The sequence below is a fragment of the Alosa pseudoharengus genome, unplaced genomic scaffold (genome assembly GCF_046254945.1).
Source record: "Alosa pseudoharengus isolate Yale_2024_CS ecotype anadromous, Long Island Sound unplaced genomic scaffold, YU_APseudo_1.1 YU_APseudo_1.1_scf_1, whole genome shotgun sequence".
Lineage (NCBI taxonomy): Eukaryota > Metazoa > Chordata > Actinopteri > Clupeiformes > Clupeidae > Alosa > Alosa pseudoharengus.
In genome coordinates, this window is record NW_027468564.1 from 1209725 (window position 1) to 1234529 (window position 24805).

The window sequence follows — 24805 nt, forward strand, 5'->3', positions numbered from 1 at the left end:
ACGCTCACACGCCACACCCCCGATTTCTCACGCTGAAGTGTCAACCCGGTCGGTCAGATGCCTGAAAAATGAGTTTAGCCTATAGATCTACCTGTTGAGCCACGATTATGCTTTCAGAGACGGTGAGAGGGTTCAAGAGCACCCCCTGTCTGTGGAATTTTCTAAATTTTCTCTCATTTGCGATGCTACTTCAGAAGCCATCCCAGGCGCACCCCCCCCCCCCCCCCCCCCCCCCCGCATTTCCCCGGCTTCAGGTATGCTTTGAGTATTATTGAGTATTTTTCACGCTGAAGTGTCAACCTGGTAGGTCAAATACCTGGCAGATGAGGTTCAACTAAACTAAACCTATACATATGATATCACACATCATGTGAACGTGCGGAATCTAAGCTTTCCAATGATATTAGCGCCAAGTTGCTGTGATAAATGGTTCGCGAGAGAATTAACATTGAACCGACGTGCAATTTAGGCTAATCATATTTGCATTTACCCATTACTCTCGGTTTAATATTTCACTAACCCTTCACACAACACGTGGAAAACCCTATTTCTCAATAAACAGCAAACCTACCGAATACGAGGATATAAAGCATGCCTCTGTGCAATAAGTGGTTCCTGAGTAATCCGGTTTTGAAATTGCAACACATTTCTACATAGCCTCATTGGGGCGAAATTATAATGTATTCTAATGTTAATTTACTTTTGGACTGTTTGATTATATTGTTAAATGTTGGGACTGATGGGCACTGAAATCTGGGGAGGTATTTGATGATCACTATTACGTTCCATGTGTCGGGATTTCAAACAAACCATCCGCGTTCATTGAACGTCCACGGTGCTGTAATGGAAACCTTATTGCGTAGCCAAGTAGCCTATTGAGTTATTTTTAAATTATGCATGATTTACTTTTTATTAATTTCGTAGGCTGGCTTTATTTTGTTATATAGAAGTATCTAAATAACCTGTTAAAATGTACCAGAATTCAGGAAATTGCATCTAGTCCAAAAAAAAATTTCTGGGGGAGGACCCCCATACCCCCCGCTGAAATGTCACACCCACTTTCACAATGCCTCCGACGCCCATGGTCCTAGTAGTAGGCTAGATCCCTTTGATACCAATGTTCATATAACTCTGGGACCCTGGTCCCAGGGATGGATTACTGCACGGGCCTTCCGGGCCCAGACCCAGGGGCCCAAGGTGTCAGGGGGCCCTGAAGCCCAAGCCTTTGCATGGAATCATTGCCTCAATATCAACACATCAGGATGTAGGCTATGAATCTGATTGAATTTAGTATTGCCCATCCCCAAAATGCACCAGAATACAGGAAATCACATTAAACTAATTAAAAAAATTCTGGGGGAGTACCCCCAAACCCCCCTTCCACATATACGACAATTAGTGGGGAGCCCTTAATACATCTGGGCCCAAGGGCCCGAAAGCTCATAATCCGTCCATGCCTGGTCCCTACACCTGAGAACCACTGATGTGCGTTTTTTTTACTGTACGGTATAATGCTGAATGAGCCAAACAAAAATTTACGCAGCAAAATTTTGGTTGGCCCCACCAAATCTCACTCCAAGGTTTTTTGAAAAGTTGGCAGCCCTGGAGCACGTAACTGTAGTGTTCCGTTTGAGGAGCGTCTGCTGCATCAATTAGCTTCCAATGTAATCAATGAAACTGGCTACACCAGATGTGATAGAGGTGTGTATACATTGGGAAAAAAATGAGACCAGTCTTCAAAAACTATCTTTACAAACAGAGTGCTTCAGTTGTGGACCCAGTGTAGTCTAAACGAGCCATATGAAATCTAACAGTTTTCCATCTCTTGTTGGTGTAGCCTGCAGCAGGAGCTGTTTGTTGATTTGGGGAGGGGGGCTTTTACTTTGACAGAGTGATTGACGGGACGAATAAAGTCTCGTGTCCGTGGCAAAGTATCGTTTGATCTCGTTTGTCGTTCATTAACAAAAGGCAACACCTGTGCTTTTGCCGAGTCGTCGCTGGTAGGATACTTGTCCTCAGTTCAGCAACGAAGCATAGCATCTCGTTTAGGACGACTACTGTGATGGTTTAGAGCTTTCATACAGGTATGCTATTTATGTTTGAGCAGACATAGAAATGTATTGTAGCTGTGGTAGTCAAGTGTTTTTAACCTAACGAATGCTTTTAGACTGGGCGCATAGTAACTTTGATGGACAAGGGATATGCCAAACAAACACTGGAAGCTCCGTACCCTGTGTCCATTATTAGGTATGACCTCCCGTTTTGTTCTAAATGCACTAACTAACATCAGTTCAGTCGTAACAACTGCTATTTTTTAACAACTGTTCCAGTGCGAGCTGCATCCACACGGAGGTTGGACTGCTTTACGCAGGGGTTCGGGAGTTTATGTCAACAGCGTTGCCATGACGGAGCAGGTACAAACATTTGAAGTTTACACCTACTGCATTCATAGCGCATGGTTGTAGTTTACTAACTATGGTTGTATCTGTTTTAGGAGCGACTGCCCAGGTAGCAAACAGACGTGTTGTACACGTTTTTTATCAGTGCTCTGTTGGTGTCAGACACGTTCAGAATTGGTTCAGAATAACGTTCATTTTTGGTAAAAGTGTAGGTTCCCGATTACGCTTTTTACACGTTCCAGAATAGTTCATAAGTGTCCAGTACGTTTTGTGCACGTTGCAAAAGGGTGTTAAAACACAATGTTGTGAAAAACACGTTCAATGAACGTGCAAATTAGATTTTTATTACGTGTACTGCACGTTGAGTTTGACACTTAAATTAAACGTGTGTGCTATAGCTCAGGGGCTTTGAATTTTATTTTGGCCTAGGCTAGGCCTATATGCTTTATAATAGCATTTATGTGGCCAGTTATTCTAACTTCGATGGAAAAGGCATAACCAATGAATAATTGTAATAAATATAGCTATATTTATTTATTTAAAATAGCATCAGCGACTGTGACGGGCTTGGGCTTGATGTCGGGCTTGGGCTGCCGTAGTGCCGCTCGAGGTCATCCAATGCTTGGCCTGCTGAAGTTCCTCTCTGAAACAATACAAACATATGATGTAAGCTTATTTCTATGAACAGTTTCTTTACTTCTTTACATAAAAATAGTGGATCAAAACAAAACAACAATGAGTGTAAACCGGAGAAACAACCTAGAGGATGAATTCCATGAATGGCTTTCATGGTAACGCTACATTGTTTGTGTTTAAACCGCCGTTGCGAAGGGGTCTATAGCGCTAGCCTACAGCTAACAGAAGTAGCCAAACTATTTTGGAAATAATAGTAATAGTAATATTAGAGATCTACACTGCTGGTTAAGACATTGAATATAAGTAACTGAACATTGCTTATCAAATAAAACTGACTTGACTTGACTTATCAGACTCCGATTGGTTTTTATAAAAATGTAATTATCATGGTCTACATCACAGCATTCGATTCTACTTAGCAGCTAACTGTCATTTTCAAGTTTACCAATGTAGTTAGCAAGTAGCTCTGCTTACCTGAGCTTCGTGGTGAAAAGCATAATGTTGAGCACTGGCTTCACGTCGGTTTTCACTTCTGGATTGCTCTTTGATATAAAATAACTTATTAGTATTGAATTTGATTACATTTATGAAAGAATTGAGCGATTTCAAAGTATTTAGTGCCTTTTTTCCTTTCGGACGTTAGGCTTGGGTTTCCTTCAGTGTCAAAGCGTAACGACAAACTGACGTTGGCATAACAGCTGACTATGGTGTGCGTGCGCCACCCTGAGGTCAAACTATGCTACAACATCTTTCATGTTGATAATGGCTAACCATTTCATATGGGTTACACCAGTGTTTTTCAACCTTTTTTGTGCCACGGCACACTTTTGACACTTAAAATGTCCCACGGCACACTCACATCCTGTGTGAAGAAAAAATAAACATACCATAGCCTAAAATGTCAAATAATACACAGATATGGCCTTATTATGGCTTCTATGCAAGACCTGCTCAATAAAACAAGCACCCTCTGTTTCATTTGTAGGTGACTATATCTAATTTAATTGTTGTTATGAACTGGATATGTGATGATTCTGTGAATACTGGATATGGGGCCCCCGTACAATGCCTGCATACCACAAATAGTGCAATCATACAATCAATGAGAGCATGTGGTTATAAATTCTTTGATGCAACAGTTGCTTTTCTGGACCAGTGAGTGACATTTGGGTAATGTTCTGCGGCACACCTGATGATCTCTCACGGCACACTAGTGTGCCCCGGCACAGTGGTTGAAAAACACTGGGTTACACCCTCCCGTCTTGAATCAGCATCCCTTCATGAGCTAGTCTGGAGCTCAAATAGGATAACTATCATAGTTATAGATCTACTATCCTTTCAATTGCTTGGTCAAAGTTAGTAAAGATATAATTAGAATAGTTAATTACTTAAGCATGGTTGCATTAGATCTAAAAACAACAGCAATTATATGAGTACTATTGTTTTCGGATGTTTCCCGCATGCAATCATCATACTCTGGTAGGCAAATGGAGAAAAAATTGACATGTTTTTTAATGAAATGCATTCATGCATTCGACGAACTCTCACAGCATAATTTAATTGTTTGCTCCATGTTTAATGACAACGAATTAGCGAGTATTTCTGTTCTTCCTGATTACCGTTTTTTTCTGTTCAGCCCGCAGTTGCGCAATCAATTGCGCACCGGGCTTATAATTTCACTCCGCGGACCAGCAGTCGCACAATTGCCAGTGTGCTCACAGTTTTGCCTCTGGTTAACATCAGACGTGTCTGGCACGTTTTCCACACATTTTCCCCTCGTTAGTATTTGGTGTAAAAATGACACCACACCAGCACCTTCATTTAATGTTGAAAGTAAGTGTCAGATACGTGCGTGAAAAAACGTTGTGATTTTCACCCATTTTGAACGTGTAATTCACGTTGTTTTTTAGTTGGTAATAGTTGGTGTAAATTGAAACCGAAATTGCATCTTCTGTTGACGTTGGAATCGGTGCTAGATGCGTTGGGTTTTGCACATATCTTTTGGCACCAGGTTACAACGTTCAATGGACGTTTTTAACAGGGTTAATTGTACTGGTGCCAAAAAACACGTTGAAAGAACGTACTAAACACGTCTGTTTTATTTGAAACCAAAATACAACCTAAATAAAACGTTTGTTTTGGTTCAAATAACGTGTTTTGCTGCTTGGGTGGGTTGGTAGTGATAATAGCCACTGTTTTGTCTTGGTTTATTTTCGTTCTGTTTGTTTCTTTTACTGAGTGCCACACTGATTTTGTCCATACTGGTGTTTGAAGGCCTATGTTTGGCCCGTTGCAAGGGATTGCGCTGTAGGCCTAGCCTACGTTGAAACTAACCCTTGAAATCATAGATAAGTACCAGCGTACTACCATAAGTATTTCCATACGGGAAACTGTTACTCCGGGGCATAGTGTCTATGCTTCCGGCTGTATTAGTTCATAGAGTTACTGACGGCTGCTTAGTGGATTCACACGGTATTTCCATACGGGAGACTTACTCCGGGGGCATAGGGTCTATAGGCTACTCCCGGCAGTATTAGTTCATAAATTTACTAACGGGTTTACCCATTGACTTAGCGCATCCATACTGGAAACTGGTACTTCTGAGCCATAGGGTTCTATGACTCGTTGTATAGGTTGAATTAGATTTGCTATAACTTAGCACACTTACACTGTGAACATTTAGCAGACTCTTACAGTATCTGTGATACCCTCAGACCTAAGCTTTAAGTACTACATTAATCCCCAGAATCTTAAGCAGGGCTCCTCACTCCTAAGTGTTTGCTGTGGTCACCCTTGTTTGCTCAGCTTGTAGTGCACCTTACCTTGGCTCAGGCCATTTTGCTGTGCTGTGAATCATACATTTCCCTTTCTTTTGTTTTCTTTTGTGTCCTGTGTGTCACTATTTATTGTGAGGAGACCCCGTCCTGGTTGATCTTTGTGGAGGCTCTGTAAACTTGAAGCCTATGTTGAGTGCCCTACCAAACTGTCATCATTGCTATTTTTTTAAAGACTTATATGTATACAGACTTTTTAGAATATTGAATTAATAAATTGTGAATGTTTTTATTAGTCTTGTTCTAGAGACTGCTGGTGACACTTGAAAATTTGGAAAATAAATATATTTTTGTATCAGTCTCAACTCGTTTCCTGCGTGCTTTGGTAACTCTTAGCTGTAGGTCACATTGGTAGTCTAAGCAAGACATCTCAAACATAGAGGAGAGATTTGAGATTTGTTTTGTAATTATGGTGACGCCGGTTGTCATAAGTAAATCAGGGCTGTGCAGGTAGCCCATACTGTGCTGAGCTCAGTGTTGTGTGTCTGTGGGTGTTTATCTGGTAGCACCAGAAGAGATGTAACGGTGGTCAGGCGGTGATGGGACTGAGACCAAAACTGGCTTTTATCACATTTATTCCTTTAGGAAAGTTAAAACAAAACATGCCTTCAGGCACTGGCGTACATAAAACAGCATCCAATGCAAAGCATACCGCTTCTGATCGAGTAGCAGCAGAGCTGCAGTTTCCTGTTGCTCCAAAACAGCAATCTCAATAAAGCTGCTTAATTACGGTAAAAATCACATAAAAACTAAACTACAGTTACAGAGAGAGCATGGTGCCTCATGTAGTAGTCTCTCGTATCAGCATATTCTGCCATTGAGATCTGTGCTCATGATAAGAGTCAGGGAGGAGATCAGGTGCTTGTAGACAACAGCATGATCAAGTCTGTAAATCAGTTACTAAGCTGCACTGGAACACTGTGCTCCATCAACAACAGGGTCTGGTGTCAGATTCCTGCTCATGTATGTAGTTCTGAAATCATACAACGGTCTATCTAAATATTGGAGTATGTCAATAGACTAATATGTTCACTGAAGCAAACTATGATGACTTAGAGAACATGTTAAACTTCAGGCTTATTGTTTCCCTAGTGCTGATTTCCAGTAAATTCCATTAAGTTCCTTTATGGCTCTTGGACATGAGCCATCAACCTTTGATTCAGTGTCAGCCATATTTGATCCACCAGCTAGCTGAGACACTACAGACAACTACAGAAAAAAAACTGTGTCAATGTCAGATAACTTTTGTATGACTGATTATGAAAAGTTGATGGCAAGAATTAACCGTCTGTATGCAGTTGTTTTTGAAGAGCTATCCACAAGGCCAGGCTGTGGAGATATTTCTCGGAGCAGTTTAGGTCAGACAAGAAAACAACAACTCAAGCATCTGATTATTTCCTCTTAGCTATCAAATAACCGCACTGACAATTGTATTACGACGACTCAATTATCTTGTCTGCACAAATGACTCCATATCACACATTCTACTAGTTTTATAGGCAGCTCTTTATCATTCCCAAATTATATTTTCAATTGAAAAATTGAGCTGGCTAAACAGGGAGAGGGTGGATGTGTTCATGTTTGGTGGCCTTGCAGACAAACAATACAATTTTAAACAAGACAATATTATTATTGAAAAACATGGATATGTAATTTTTTCTTAATGTCTTCATTAAAAATCGTTCCATTCTTTGATACAAAGAAGGCCCCCAAAATGGTTACAAATGGAACCTTTAAAAAAAAGAAACATACAATGTGCCTTTGTTCTGCATTGTAATGGTTCTATGTGGAACCATTTGAAGTTTGTTCCTAGAATGCCACAGCCCCAGTCCTCATCTTAAAGAGATTACTTATCAATCCTAACTGAACTTTAATCTTAAAATAAAACACAGAACTAAGTGGCAGTGACACTAAAGGCTTTATACTGTTGCTGTCATGTTGTCATGTTGTGATTATTTGTTGGTGCCACAAATAGATGACCATCCACAACACCGTAATCCTGCAAAAGGCTAAAAGTATTGGTTGTGCTGGAGGCAGGAACAGATGTACACAAATTTAGATGTGCAGTGCTGACAGTGTGAATATAAACTTTTCACAAACATTCTTTTTTTACAACTATTACTCCAGTTTCTACAGCTTTTATATCCATAGTAAACATATACTGGGGCAGCCGTGGCCCACTGGTTAGCACTCTGGACTTGTAACCGGAGGGTTGCCTGTTCGAGCCCCGACCAGTGGGCCGCGGCTGAAGTGCCCTTAAGCAAGGCACCTAACCCCTCACTGCTCCCCGAGCGCCGCCGTTGTAGCAGGCAGCTCACTGCGCCGGGATTAGTGTGTGCTTCACCTCACTGTGTGTTCACTGTGTGCTGTTTGTGTTTCACTAATTCACCGATTGGGTTAAATGCAGAGACCAAATTTCCCTCACGGGATCAAAAAAGTATATATACTATACTATATATATATATATATATATATATAAGGTCCAAGAATCCTCACCTTATAAGGCAAACATTAACTCCATCCCAGATGAAGTACACAGACACATAATGCAAGTAAGCATTGAGTGCCCAGCTTTGTGACACCACCAAATGGGCAGGTTAATGGTAATTGAGAAAGTAATCAATTTTGCATTGAACCCAGAAGGGAGGTATGTGTACCCTCTAAAACGTCCTTACTATTTCAAGAATGATCTTCTCCTTAATGGAAATCCTGACAATACTCAGAAAATAATTTACCCATAATCCCTACAAGCAATTTTACATTTCCCCTTGGGGATCAATAAAGTATCTATCTATCTATCTATCTATCTAATTCACTATCAACACTCAACATAAGCATTTAAATAGCACCTTCTGATGGCGAAATGGTTCCATGCTTGTAAGAACCTATGTGGTTCCATATAGCACCCTTCAGAATATTTTTTTCTAATTGTGTATTCAGTTGTAATCAGTTGCAATCCATGCAGGTTCCTTTTCTGTGATGACAGCATCTTGTAAAACAAACTCCTTATTATCGAGAGTTATATAATTTAACTTTAATATTTTGGAAACATGTGCAGTTGCATGTTGCCGCAGTGTCTGGCTTCAAATGTAGGCTGTAGTTGTGTCCATGTAGTAAAGGGCTGGGAGGGTGGGGTGTGGGTGTCTGTCGAGGACAGTTTTTCCATATCCCGTGCTCAGATGACTGCGAATAATAATGTCAACATTTTGTCACAACATTATGTTAAGGTATTTTTGCCTATTATAAGTGGACATACTGAAAAGATGATGCTTTTTAAGTGCACTGTAAAAAAGTATTTACCCTTGGTGTGATCCTTTAAAATTCAGCTGGCACGGCAAATGTCTTTTTCAAATATACACAGGAGAGATGTTAACTTCCTTGTTCTATTGGTACAGTAGGGGATTTCACACAGTGGCCCGTCAGCCCATGTGGGCAGATTACTGTGGGCCCCATGATGGGTTAAACCTGGGTTACCCATGTAGGCAGATTACTGTAGGCCCCATGATGGGTTAAACCTGGGTTACCCATGTGGTTATATTATAGGCCCCATGATGGGTTAAACCTGGGTTACCCATGTGGTTATATTACTGTATGCCCCATGATGGGTTAAACCTGGGTTACCCATGTGGGCAGATTAAAGTAGGCCCCATGATGGGTTAAACCTACATTACCCATGTGGGCAGATTGCTGTGGGCCCATGATGAGTTAAACCTGGGTTACCCATGTGGGCAGATTGCTGTGGGCCCATGATAGGTTAAACCTGGGTTACCTTTTTAACGAGGCATATATGAACAATGCACATATTCATGTGTATGTGTCCTTAGCTTGTTTGAAAGGCCCCCAAACATTAACAAGTCAGATTTTCAATTGAAAATCAGTTGGGAATGATAATGAGCTGCCTATAAAGCTAGTAGAAAATGTGCTAGGGAGTCATTTGTACAGACAACATAATTTAGTCGTATACATAAAATTGTCTGCGTTTACTTGATAGCTAAGAGGAAATAATCAGATGCCTGAGTTGTTGTTTTCTTGTCAGACTTAAACTGCACGAGAAATATCTCCACAGCCTGACCTTGTGGATAGCTCTTAAAAAAACGTCATACAAAAGTTATCTGACATTGACAGTTGTTTTCTGTAGTTGTCTGTAGTGTCTCAGCTACCTGATGGATCAAATATGGCTGATGCTGAATCAAAGGTCGATGGCTCATGTCCAACAGCTGTAAAGGAACTTACTGGAAATCAGCACTAGGGAACCATTAAGCCTGAAGGGTCATTTCACGCCAACTCAGCCAGCCATGTACATGACACTTCTCAGATTTTGCTGAAAAGTGGTGAAAATATACCTTATGTTACCAAAACAAAGGAATCTGAAGTTTCAGGTCAATATCTCAAACGGTTTGGCTGTGGCGTCCATTTGAATTTTGGGTGCCACGGCCCTAATTGACACATTGGAATTTCACATTTCATCTTTTGGCATTTTTGGAAGCCCATAATGTCTGTTCTAATAGTGGTATAGGTCTGGAAACTGGTGTGGTAGTTCTGTGTGTAGCCTGTACTACACAATTCTGGCGGCAGAATCAATATTCCTTACTGTTTGGGTGAGAGGTTGGTCACCAAAATCCTAAAAAATGTTGACGGCATGTATGATTTTTCACTTTTTGGGTGGCCCTACCACCACAATTAATGATCATATTTATTCTAAACAGGATTATTTGTTATATGTGGGAACCTTGCTCTTGCCAAAATGAATTTGAAGGGTATGGTACCACTGGTGGGGGTTTCATGGGGGTCCAAAAACCCTCTCCGGCAGAGGTGACTCTTTTGGAACCCCATATTTGGACCCCCAAATGACCATGTGGGCACTTGATCATCTTAATGGGATTTATACCAGATAAAGATACAGATTTGTTCTTTCTTTTAATGAAATAAAACCTTTGACTATGAAGCTCCATAATAAGATTTTTTTTCTTCATAATGCACCATTTTGGACATTGTTTCCCAGAAGTCTGGAATGCAGATCAGGGAGAATTTAGTGATGATTAAGCATGAAAATAGTGGAAATAACTTAGTATTATGCTCAGTGATGGCAAACAATTAAATACTGAGACTGTAACGGACTGTAACCCCTTATCCCCCATGAAAGAGACCCGCCATGAAACTTCAAAATTGATATAAAGCAATGATGCGATCCTGTTCCACTGATCGTGTTGGCCGAGGCATAACGTCTCTCCAATTTGTATGTTTCCTCGTGTTTTTTAATATCTTCTGCACTAACAAAGAGGAATGTAATGTTCTTAATGTTTTCTTTTGCCCATTGAAACATCTCCATTGGTGTCAGAATATGGTTTGCATCAAACCATATTCTGTTAACCATAAGCATAGAAACTGGATCTAGGATTGCTATAGAACATTTGAATCCACTTAATAAATGTATCATTAAAGCCCATACATCTAAGGGTCTGTTGGAGGAAGAGCCCGTCAACCCTATCAAATGCCTTCTCAGCATCAAGGCTGAGAAGCACTGACGTGGCATTTCTTTTGGCCGCAATTTCCTGTAAATTAAGGGCTCTTCTAATGTTGTCTACTGCTTGTCTATTGTTGATAAATCCTGTCTGATCTGGTTTCACAAGTTTATATATATATTTCTGTATCCTCTTTGCTATTATTGACGTTAATATCTTAAGGTCTACACACAGGAGACTAATTGGGCGGTAGGATTTGCATTGTGTTGGATCTTTATTGTCTTTATGGATTACACTAATTATTGCTTCTGACCATGAGCCAGGTGGGTCCCCTTCTTTAAGTGCATAGTTATACACTCTGAGCAATAATGGTGTTAATTCATTTATAAATGTTTTATAATATTCTCCTGGAAATCCGTCCACACCTGGTGAATTATTATTTTTTTAGATTTTGAATATTATCTTTAATTTCCTTGTCTGTAATTGGAGAAGACAACATTTCTGATTCAGATGATGTTAATTTAGACATTTTAATTGAGTTAAAGAATATGTCCATTTTTTCTTTTATCTGTGGGTCCCTCTCTTCCTCATATAGCTTTTCATAGTATTTAGCAAATGCCTCTGCAATATCATGTGGTTGCGTTAGCATCTTACCATGATATGGCACTGTATCTTGTGAACAATTCTACTAGATTGTTCTTTTCGGAGTTGGAAAGCCAATAAACGGCTTGCTCTATTTCCAAATTCATAATATTTTCTTTTTGTAAATCTTAATGCACCTTCTGCTTTAGAAATTAACAGGTCATCCAATGTTTGACTAGTCTCCTTTAGTACTGCTAATACTTCCTGGTTATTAGATAGCTTGTGCTCTGTCTCTAGTTCCTTAATTTCTTTCTCTAATTTATCTTGTTGAGCTAATCTTTGCTTTTTCAGTCTTTAAGAAATTGCAATAATTTTGCCCCTCATCACCACTTTGGCCCCCTCCCACAGGATAGAGGGAGATACAGCTCCATTATCATTTAATGTTATTTATTCTATTAAATCTTTTTTTATTTCTTGTTTAATTAAGTCATCATTTAACAAAGAAACATTCAGTCTCCAGTATTTAAACTGTTTACTAGGCCCTATCCTCACCTCCAAAGTCACTGGTGCATGGTCCGATATAGTGATGGGTTCAATACTGCAGTTCCTAGTCCTAAAGAGTTCTTACCATAACATATCTCCCTTCTTTATCTTTAATAGTCTGTGTATGGTTAAAGTAGACTGATTTGTTCAGTAAAATGGCCACCCCCCTTTTTCTCCCGCTCTCAAAGGAAGAGCTAAATACCTGGTCCACCCATTCTCTTTTTAATTTTAGGTGTTCTTTTTCCGACAGATGAGTCTCTTGAATCAATGACTAAATATCTTTTTTCTCTTGATTGGATTGCCCAAACCCTTCACATTGTAACTAACACAGATTAACCTGTCCATATCTCAGCCTGTATGTCACTGCATCTCTATGCACCCTATCTTTTATCTCCACAAAAGTTTCACACAATATACATAATGACAGCCCAGCATTTAACTCAAGGTGAAAAAAGCAAATTAAAAATAAAATAGAACTAGATGTACCGCATAGCGGTACAAAATATGACCGCCGCTCAGTCCTGTACATCCGTTCCGCGAAAATAAAGCACACTTCAATTTGTCTCCATATTTTACTCCATCCCCCACTCTTGAAACTTTTGTGTATGCTTGTTTGGCATGCCTGAGTGTGTGTGTGTGCGGCTGCACAGAAAGTAGCCTACTGGTGCTGAAAAGGTGAATAGATTGTAGAATAGCTAAAGAAGATGTAGCATTGTTATAAAACCTTTAAAATCTCTAAACAATCACAAGTAGGGCAGTTCATCACAGTTCATCCATTGCAACTGGATTGATTAAATGTCACTTACACCTGTAGGCTACATTGTATTTGGGAAAAGCAAAAGGTATCAGCATAATGTTATTTATTTATTTATTTATTTATTTATTTATTTATTTATTTACAAAAACATCTCAGCCGTTTTCAACAGCTATCAAGGTCATTTTTGGATGGATGGATTTTTTTGTGAATGTTTCTTCTTCTACATAAGATTTTAGTCATCTTTAGTTCATGTAATACATTATTGTCAATGCACAAATTAAGTAACAGTAGTCTGAAACGTTATTGTTAATGCACAAATTAAGTAACAGTAGTCTGAAACGAAATGCTGTTTTACTAGTGGTGCAAATAACTGACATGTCCAAATGGGCCTTGATGAAATGCGTCGCTAGACTGTTCACATTTTAACGGGCCAAAGTTGAAGAGCTGTTGTCCGTTATTGTTCGTGCAAATATAGGCTGATTCATGTTCCCTTGCATTGTGTAACTGAGGTCCATGGCTAGTCTGGCTTTCACCAGACCAAGCTCAATCTTTTAAGAAATCAAAAAATAAATAGCGGGCAGATCAGGCTGGGTTCACCAAGCGAGCCTAGTCCATAGGCACCCGATATTGTTCACGCTCTGGCTATTCTAAATGCAAAAATGCATCAGGGAGTTATGACAAAACTGTAACTAACAAACTAGATCCTAATAGAAAGCTGTTAGCTTCCTTAAGCTACAGGTAGGCTTATAAGGTAGGCCTATTGACAACATAAATTGTCAATAAGCTATGCTGGCGACACAAATAAAATCTCCTTTGGAAACCAATGGCTTACGCCTTACAGTATCAAGCGGACTTAAATTGCCATATCGTGGCGAAAAGTTGTAATAAAATTCACGCAGCTCCATGAGTCAAGGAAAGCGCGAATGAAGTAGCCACCTCTAAATGGGACCCACTAGCCTACACAGTAGCTTATGGTGTGTTGCTAAAGCAGCCATAATGAAATGAAGGTGTCATTGTTTGGATACTTCACACACACGTGCTTTTTAATTTCACAGACTACAACTACCAAGCTGGAATCAAAGCACATCGATTCCCCTCTCACACCCTGCACGCACTTCAAACAAAATAAACAGGCGTCTCAGTCTCACGCATGTAGGCAAAACTGTATCAGATCGGTGTAACGTTGGTAAATCTTCCATTGCACAGAATGATTTTTGTAGCACGTGCAACAAATGACAGTCGAAAGATACAATTACAGTGCTGCTATCAATTTGCTTGGTATAACCGCATTTATAGTTTTCTACAAATGCAATCAATCAAATTGGCCTCCATCACTCAACCAACGCTAACGGTAACATTGCCTAGGTCCTTATTGATATTATAAGATTAACGTACCTGCAGTAAAAACCAAGCATGTCCGATAAACATCCTCAGATTTATTTCGGCTTCAAGAAGAAATGGGAATTACATTTCATGTGAACATCATCCTATCCTTATTAGACGTTCTCTGCGGTAAACTATGGTCCTTGTAGGAAGCGGCCATTGTTATTCCAACCCACGTTTAACTTCCAACAAAATTACGTCTCACTGCAACGATGCGCCATCTAGTGGACAAACGACTACTTATCGCCAATACTGAAAATGCAGACATGATGATGATGATGATGAATATTTATTTTTGGCTTTCTTTTAATCCTACTGAATTTGTAATTATGTATCAGCCGTTCTAATACCGATAGTATGTGGGTGCCTGTGTGTGTGTGCATGTGTATATGTGTGCACCGCCATCTACAGGCCAATGAGTGTACAGTCACTAAATGTACACATAATCTATTTTTTTAAAGACCCCCCATGGATGAAATTCTACGAAACTTGGCATACCCCCAGAGAATGCCAGGTCAATCATACACATAAAATTTGGTGCAGTTCTGAACATCTTAACTGAAGATAGGGACGATTAAAGCAGAATAATATTGCATTTTCATTTTTTACCGGGGGGGTGGGTGCAAATCACAAATGAGTGATTATGGGCCAGATTGATGTGGGCCCTTGAGACCAACATACCATAAAAGATTCTTCATCCTCGGTGCCACGGTTCAGGTAGTTATTTAGGAAAAACTGCTTTTTTTGCGGTTCGGGGGGCCCAGCACGGGGGGGGAGTGGACCCCGGGGACGAAACGAAATTTTTCCGTAAAAGTCTAGTGGGGCTACATACCCACCAAATTTCATGTGCCCCGGTGGTTCGGTGTCCCGGGTATCGTTGACCAAAAATTCAGGAAGTAGATGACGGGAAAGAAAAAAAAAAAAAAAAAACTTTGACAATCCCTATATGACCGCTTCGCTAGCTTCGCTAGCGGCGGTCATAATAATTACCTAAGCCTAACCTAAGAACAAAGTTATGAACCATAGACTTCCACATACCCAGCTGGTAATCAAAAACTTGACAAAATTGTTTGGTCGTTAGACTGAACAAACCAGCTCCTGGTGTTGCCTGGGCGAAGGGTGGTGACAGCTCCTCCGCGGGTGTCACACTCAGTGTGTTTGGGCTGCTGTCGTCCGTCTCGTAGAACGATTGCCATGGGCGGATTATGAACTTTCGGGCCCCTGGGCCCAGATGTATTAAGGGCCCCCCACTTATTGTCGTATATGTGGGAGGGGGGGTTTGGGGGTCCTCCCCCAGAAATTTTTTAATTTGTTTGATTTCCTGTATTTTGGTGCATTTTGGAGATGGCCAATACTACAGTAAATTCAATCAGATTCATAGCCTACATCCTGATTTGTTGATATTGAGGCAATGATTCCATGCAAAGGCTTGGGCTTCAGGGCCCCCTGACCCCTTGGGCCCCTGGGCCCGGTAGGCCCGTTCAGTAATCCATCCCTGACGATTGCAGCTCAGTCTGCACAGCCTCGCGTTTCAAAAGTTCCGTCCAACATTGCAAAAAACGTCCTAACGTTGTAGTCTTTAACATATCCAAATTGTAGAAGAAAACTCGGCGTAATCAATGTCACTCTGCTTCCTCAAAGAAGGCCCTTACATCCGCATTTGCCAGCGTCGCTGAATCTCTCTCCTTTCTCCTTCCTGCGCTTTTCCACCTGTAGCGTCCCATCTCCCCTTCCATCTGCTCCCGTTCATCTATCTGAGGTTGGATATTAAGTTCCCGAAGTGTCGGGAGTGCTTCTGTTAGCGTCGGATAGGTCTTCTCACCAGAATCCATGAAGACTTTTAGCTGTGCTGGGTAGATGCATTTACCCAGACAGCAAAATATATTTGGGCCAGATTTGGTCCAGATCGTCATTAGCATTTGGCGCAGATCCACTAAACGGACCTGCCCCGGGGTCATTTCTTCCAACGGGCCAATACCGGAACAGGTTGGAATTACGGATCAGAGACAGATCTGGGCCAGAACTGGCCCAGTACAGTTATATTGCCATGGCATTTGGTGCGGATCTGGCCCAGACGCATATTCTACATCTGGGGCTCATCTGGCCTTGGCCTGTGATTCATATTTAAGCTATCAGACAATTAAGACCCACACAATTTGTAATTTTCAAAATAGTTTTTTATTTTAAAAAGGCAAAATAGAACAGTGTGTCCGCTAGCCTAACCTTAGGCCTATGCCTACAACATAACACAAACCAATATGTGAAATGTAAGCGTAATGTGTCTTTTTGAATTTTTGCTACCATTTTCATTGGCGTATGTTGATGAAAACAAACTCCGCCAAACGCACTGAAAGAAAATGTTATGTTAACATAGTCCGTTGCGGTTGCATCTAACCGGCTGATGTCCAATGATGATGATGACGACGGCGCTCAGCTGTGTCTGAGGATGTAAGATTACTGGCAGTCTGGTGAGCACTGAAAGCACAGAACAGTTGGGCGATCCTGCAGATCAGCAGCTCGGTGGACTTTGACAGCGACAGTTTGTTGTTTCGTGAGAGATCTTCGACGTTAATATAATAATAATAATAATAATAATAATAATAATAATAATAAGCTTTATTTGTATAGCACCTTTCATACACAGAATGCAGCTCAAAGTGCTTTACATTTGAAGCATGTAACACAATAATAGTCAGTCAGTCATTATCAATCACTTTTCTTCATTGCTGGGGCCGTTTATGATCCACTCAGCAACATATCAAAAATATAGAAAATAACATTATTACATATATAATATATAACAATAACAGCCTTAACCCTTTACCCCCCATAAGCACGCCATATGGCAACTGTGGCAAGGAAAAACTCCCATATTCCAGGAAGAAACCTTAAGCAGAACCTGACTTAATAGGGGGAGCCCATCTGCTTCTGGCTGGCTGCACCCTCCAATGGCAGCAGATGTAGAATAATCTGAAAAAGTAGTCTACAGGATAAGATGAGTTTAACTAAAAGCTTTCCTGTACAGGTATGTTTTCAGATCTTTTTTAAAAATATTTACTGAACTCGCCTGCTTGATGTACAGAGGCAGGGTGTTCCATAGTTTTGGGGCATAATGGATAAAAGCAGCTTCTCCACTTTGCTTGTGGAGCACTTTGGGTACGATTAAAAGATTACAATTGGATGATCTAAGTTTCCTTTGTGGTTGATACGATATTAAAAACTCAGAGATATATGAAGGTGCTATGCCATTCAGAGCTTTGTAAGTAATTAACATAACCTTAAAATCAATTCTATAGGAAATAGGGAGCCAGCAGTTCAGCCAACACAGGGGTGATGTGTTCTCTCTTCTTGGTCTTAGTTAAAAGTCTAGCCGCAGAGTTCTGTATGAGTGCCAATTTCTTTAGATGTTTTTTGGGAAGACCAGTGAAAAGTGCATTGCAGTAGTCTAACCTGCTAGTGATAAAGGCATGAATTCGTTTTTCTGCATCTTGTTGAGTTAAAAAGGGCCGCACTTTGGCAATGTTTCTCAGGTGGAAATAGGCTGTCTGAGTAACTTTACTGATATGGGGCTTAAAACTTAACTCAGCATCTAAGATGACACCGAGGTTTGTTACTTTTGGTTTGACCTGGTGCGCCAAGTTCCCCAGATTACTAAGAACAATGTCTCGCTTTAGTTTTGGTCCAACCAAAAGTACCTCTGTTTTGTCATCATTTAGTTTCAAGAAATTTTTGCTCATCCACTGATTAATGGAGGTTAGGCATGCAGTGAGGGAGCAAAGGCCATCTGGGTTAGTTGGCTCCACAGAAATATACAATTGGGTATCATCTGCGTAGCTATGGAAGTTTACATTATGCTGACTTATGACGTTTCCCAACGGAAGCATATATAGGGAAAATAGCAGGCAGCTCCCCTGGGCCACACCAAAAGGCAAGTCATGTTTTTCAGACACATGATCTCCTAGACTGATATAAAAATCTCTGCCAGTAATGTAGGTTTGAAACCAGTTTAGAGCATTATCAGAGAGACCCACCCACTTCGCAAGGCGGTGAATTAGGATGCTATGATCAATGGTGTCAAATGCCGCACTCAAATCCAGAAGAATAAGGATTGAGACTTTGTTTGAGTCAGTAGCCAGTCTAAGATGATTGACTATTTTTACTAGAGCTGTTTCTGTGCTGTGATTTGATCTAAAACCTGAATGGAATTTTTCAAGGATACTGTTTTCGTTGAGGAAGGTATTTAACTGATTACAAACGACTTTTTCAAGTACTTTGTTCAGGAACGGTAGATTTGATATAGGCCTGTAGTTGCTCAGATTGGTATGGTCAAGATTCGACTTTTTAAGTAAAGGTTTCACAACAGCGGTTTTAAAAGCAGTTGGAAATATACCTGTTTCTAATGAGGTATTTATTACCTTGAGAATAAAGGGAGCTAAGCTATCATATACATTTTTGAGGAATCTAGTAGGGATTGGATCCAAAACACATGTGGAGGAGCCGGTTTGAGTTATAATTTTACCAAGCTCAGATTGAGTAATACTGCTAAAGAACCTTAACTTTGGGGGGCTGTTTTTGGGTGTACTATTAAACATATTACTTATGTTACCAATAGCCTCCCTTATAGAAATGACTTTGTTTTTGAAGAAGTCTGCAAATTCTTCGCATCTTAGAGAGGATGCCTGACTGAGTGTATCAAAAGGTGTTTGATGCAATAGCCTATCAATGGTGGAGAACAACACCCTATGAGTTTCCACTGTTTTCAGCAATTACCTTAGAGAAGTGGTTCCTTCTCTCATTCCGAATAGCTCTATTATAATTAGCTATTTTTTCTTTTAGAATGGCACGGTGAACCTGTAACTTAGTTTTTCTCCATGTTCTCTCAGCTTTTCTACATGATCTTTTTAGATCATGGATATTTTCATTCATCCAAGGTGTCAGTTTGCTACAGGGCCTTTTTTTAGTCTTTAAGGGTGCCACTCTGTCAAGCAGAGCGCCTAATTCATGATTGAGAGCCTCTACCATTTGATCAATGGGATGATGTAAAATATCTAAATTTATGGAGTCTATAAGAGCTATGAACTGCTGTTCTGCTCTAATGTCCAAGAGTCACGATTTGATTGCAATTTCGGGATGAATTTTTGGAGTATGTATTACTATATCAAAAGATACACAATAATGATCAGACATATTTATATCATTTACTGATAAGTCTGTGACTTCTATCCCTCTAGAAATGACTAGATCGAGGGTGTTGCCAAGGTTGTGGGTGGGTCCTGTAACATGCTGCTTTAGCTCTAAACTGTCCAACACATTAAGGAACTTACTGGCTTTAGCATCAGTTGTCTTATTGACATGAATATTAAAGTCGCCATTTACAATTATCCGATCATAGCTAGTGATGATGAGCGACATAAGTTCAGAAAACTGGTCGAGAAAGCCAGTCCATAGTTTAGGAGGGCGGTATAAGGTTAATAGAAGTACAGCTGGGTCAGCCTTCAGAGTGAGGGCAATATACTCAAAGGAAGCGAATTCGCCAAAGTTGACTCTAGTGCAACTATATTTGTTTGAGAGAATGGAGGCAATTCCACCACCTCGTTTGCCTTGTCTAATTGAGTGGAAGAAATTATAATTTGGGGGACAGGTTTCAACAAGAACAGCTTCGCTGTCTGACGTTATCTGCTACTCAATCCAGACTGCAGGACAGGCTGCTATCATGGCAGCTCGCAGGTCAGCAGCAGTTCCTTGGTCGCGGCAGCGGCAGATCTCTCGCAGAGTAGGCTAGTAGCTGTCCTGAGAAATATTTTTCGAGCAGACGGTGAATTGCAGCGCCGTTCACGGATGGATGTCAGAGGTCCAGGGCAAAAAGGCATCAACCTGCGATTCTTCCTCACTGCTCCTGTGAGACATACAAAAAGCACACAAAGCAAAGAAACAAAGAGTAAATATTAGATTCAACATCCAAAGATTATTTATTTTATAACAGTATAATATGCCAACGCATTGCATCCTTTATATTCAGTTTGGTAGGCAATCGCAAAAAAAAACAAAAAACTGCTTGAACAGGTCTCATCAACTTAACATGCAAACCGGATAAACTGGAGGACAGCGACAATTCTTGTGGACCTTCAATAAAAAAAGTGTTTACTGCCAAGTTTTTCCACTCTAAATCAATTTTAAACAGGCTTAAATAACGCTGGCCGGATATGCAATACCTGCAGTTCTACTAGCAGCAAGGCTAGCTACAGACAATTTGGGTAGCGCTAACGTGGCTACGAATTTGCAGCTAACACACAATGGACACGATATTCAGCGATTTTGGTGAATAATAAGCAAAGCTCACCAATTCAGCCTTAAAGCATATGTTCAGATTAGTTGTGGATGCATGTTTAAAAGAACCTAGATTACCAGCTAACCGTAGCTATACCCAGCTTGTCTGGCACATTGCAGGTTGTCAGAATTTCAGAGTAAACTAAGTTTGTACACTTTCATGTTTAATACAGGCCTGAATATTTAAGAGACTAAGATGACATCAACGCCAGTTTACTTTTAAAATGATACTTGTATAATGCACTTACCAATAATCACAAAGACGGTGCAGCCTGCAGTCTTCCACTCTGCATAATCAGATAGAGTTGCAGGTTTATGTGGGGGAAAAGTGTTCCGTTAGTTGTGGCGCGTCAGGTCTGCGCAGCTCCTGCGGATCCGGCCCACACCCGCCGGGCGGACTCAATTCAGTTGTGGCGCGTCTGGTCTGCGAAGCTGCCCCGGATAGGCACCGCACCCGCTGGATGGACTGTCAAAGTCAGAAGCTACAGACAAGTCTGGCGCAAAGTTGGTGCAGATCTGCATAGTGAGTGCGACTGCTGCGCGTATCTGCTGATTCAAAAACGGATCTGGCACAGATGTAAATGCTGTCTGGGTAGCTTTGATGTTTTTCTCTTTTAAACTTTTGATGACCTCTCTAACCTGCGTTCTCTTCTTTTGTAACTCTGGGGAGTAGGCCTAGTCGTGGTCAAAGTATATTTGTTCTCCTTTGAAAACAGGTTTTTGGCCCCATGCTTGTCTGAGAATCTTTTCTCTCACGGAATAGTCCACAAATCTTATGATGAGAGATCTCGGAGTGGCATTGGGACTCGTCGGCTTGGTTGTTATAGACCGATGGGCTCTCTCAATTTCTAGGCTCACTTCAGGCATTGGGTCGAGGACGGACTGTATCAACTCCTTTGCAAACTCCCTAACATCTTTCAGTTGGATTTATGTACAGTGCTACTGGGTGACTTGGAGAAAAATGGAACTAGTATAACAAATATTGTTATCTTTTTGGGGAAATTATTTATAATTAGAACAGAGGAGCTAAAATGCCTTAAACAATATGTTAAGTCTTACTCGATGACAGAGTGCTTAATGGCATATGATATGGACAGGAAACAATATATGGAAAGATGGGTTAAAATTAAAGAAGCAGAAGGATGGGATAAATAGAAGATCTGGGTAAGATTTGCGATAATATACATTTTGATATCTGGATGGCTGTCTCTTTTTGGGGAGTAAAGGGGGTGGGGGGTTACATATTTTGTGTGTGAGTGTGTTTTTTTTTCCCTTTCTTTCTTTGTCCTTTCTTTGTCCTTTATGTTCATTTGTTTTTTGTTTGTAACTTGCTGTGAGAAAAATAAAAAAGTTTAATAAAAAAAAAAAAAAAAAAAAAACTCCCTAACATCTCTGCCCTCACTCCCCTCAGGCACCTTATATATTCTCAAATTATTGCGTCTCATCCTATTCCTCAGGTCTTCACATCTGGCTGTTAAGTCCATATCACGGCGCAGCAGATATCTCATTGCTCTCTCATACCTTTTCCCATCGTCTTCTGCCGCACTAATGCGATCTTCCGCCTCTGTTGTTCTTGTCTCCAGCCTTCTTATTTCAGTTTTCAGTTCCTCCATAGACAATCCCAATTTTGGCTTATGCCTTAGACATGGCGTCACCGGAAGTCCGTTAGTTAATGTTATTAAAGGATAAAATTAACTAACTGTTAGTAATGAAGTGTTAACTGCTTATTATGCACTGTTAATACCTAATAAGCACATGTTATTCTAAAGCGTTACCGTAATTATTTGTTGGTGCCACAAACCATCAAGTAGCCTAGGCTAGATGACCATCTAAATCAGGGGTCCCCAACCTTTTATGTACCATGGACCGGTTTGATTCCCATTTTTTTTTCACGGACCGGGGGGAGGGGGGGGGGGGGGGGGGTCTCGGGGGTTCCATGTTCCATATGTGTTGTGCATGCATTACTTGAAAAGAACTAGCTCCAGTTAACAGTGAAGGTAACAAACTCTTAAAAATGTGAAAAACGTGAACTTGAAGAAGTGAAAATGGAACAATATGAACTATGCAAATTGAACAACTTGAAGCTACATCTATCAAGTGTGAACATGCTTAACAAAATATGGGAACAAAACATGGGAACTAAACGTGCATTACGAATATAATCAGTGGGAGCCCTGTGCTTGTTTCCCTGCAACAAGTAGGTTCCATCTGGGGGTGATGGAAGACAGTGACACCCTCAGTGTGTTTGAAATGTCCAGTCGATTGCGCAATTTGGTCTTAGTTGCAGTCATTGCAGAAAACCCGGCCTCGCATAGATACGTGGTGGGAAATGGTAGCAACGTTTTCAGCGCTTTTACGGCTATCTCGGGATATTCTGCTTTGGTTTTGATCCAAAAACCCGCCAGAGAGGTTTCCTCATACACACTCTTAAGACCACCGTCATTTGCAATTTCGATCAACTGCTCTTCCTCCTGCGCTGACAAGTTAGGACTATTCGGGATATTGACAAATGGGTTGCGGACCCACTCATTGGTTTGCCGTGGATCTTTGGAGGATGGGAAGTAGCCTAACGCTTAAACTCATTTGAAAGCGCAACAAGGTGATCGCGCACCAGCTGCGAGAGAAAGGGCCCTGCCTCAGTCTCTCCCAAAACCCCCACTACTGTTTGGAACATATCAAATACACCCCGTCCCCACAAACCAAGCTTGGCTTTAAATGCAGCGACTTTATCTGCCAGTTTAAAGACAGTCGTCATTCTCCCCTGGAGTGACAGGTTGAGGTAATTAGCAACATATGCCACACAGGTAAGCGAGTTTTGACACCCAGTCCTCATCACTAAAATGTGCAGCGGTGACTTTTTTTCTGTAAGAAATCTCTGCAGCGGCTCTCGAACACTCTGGCCAGTGACCTGCTAAAGATGCTTGTTTTTTGTTGCTCATTCTAGCAGTTTAGCTAACTTTGTGTGACACTACCGTTCGCCAAGAACTGATCAAGTGAAGTGAGCTGACCTGAGGCTGCGCAACGCTGAAGGCAATATGTAAAGTGTTGAAGGCGGGACAGACAGACGTAAGAAAATAGACCTTGCAAAATGCAAACATGCGTGCAATCAAACAACTGCATATAGGCCTATGCCATGTAAAAACGTGACATTATTGCGAATTAAATTGAGTTTAGTTTTTTTTAAACTCATGTCGTAGGCTACGGCCTGGTTAGGAATGTCCCACGGCCCGGTACATATATACTAGGGGTGTAAAGATTAACCGATACGTATCGGTATCTGTTTTTAACGTGTAAGATACGGCTACATCGATACGTGAAGCCCCGTATCGGAAAAAAACTGAAATGAACCGGTCGTTATATCGATTTACTTGTTATGAATCGGTGCACAACCTTTTCTGCTCGCTCAGACTCTCATTTACGTTCCAAGCAGCGCGTTCATCCCACTTCCGGTTTTGAAACGATACGTGGCATGGAATTGTGGGTAATGCAGTTCGTTTTTGGTTACATTCATTGCCCAAAGTTGTCAAATGACCTCATTACCCATACATCTATTCCAACTTAAGCATGTGACAATTGCACTCGGTCGGCTTTTGTTTTTCGAAATCCAGCGCGAAATTAAGCACTTATAGCATTCCTAAACAGCAACGATAGTCTGTAGAGTAGCCTTACCTTTGATGAAGGGATTTCCTTAATGTTAAATAATAATTTGGCCCTTGATGCTAAAACGATGCATAAATTATTAGCCAATGATTTTGTTCATATTCACTCAGACATTTTAGGTTTCTGCATTAGGTCTACTGTTGGAACAAAATAAGCCCAGAGAGTTCATTGATTTGTAGGCCTATTTTATTCTTGTAGGGTAGGCTAGGCCTATATGAGAAA

At 40.7% G+C, this 24805-nt stretch overlaps 1 protein-coding gene across 1 annotated transcript in view; it reads left to right on the top strand.

Moving 5' to 3' along the window:
- Positions 1–2071: 2071 nt before the first annotated feature.
- The window catches only part of LOC143119777 (NACHT, LRR and PYD domains-containing protein 12-like), a 36435-nt gene continuing 13701 nt past the window's right edge, over positions 2072–24805 (top strand). The window contains exons 1-2 of the mRNA XM_076281330.1: positions 2072–2084; positions 2331–2414. Of these exons, the coding sequence (XP_076137445.1) occupies positions 2403–2414 (12 nt within the window). The 5' untranslated portion in view covers positions 2072–2084; positions 2331–2402. The remainder of the gene's footprint in view (positions 2085–2330; positions 2415–24805) is intronic.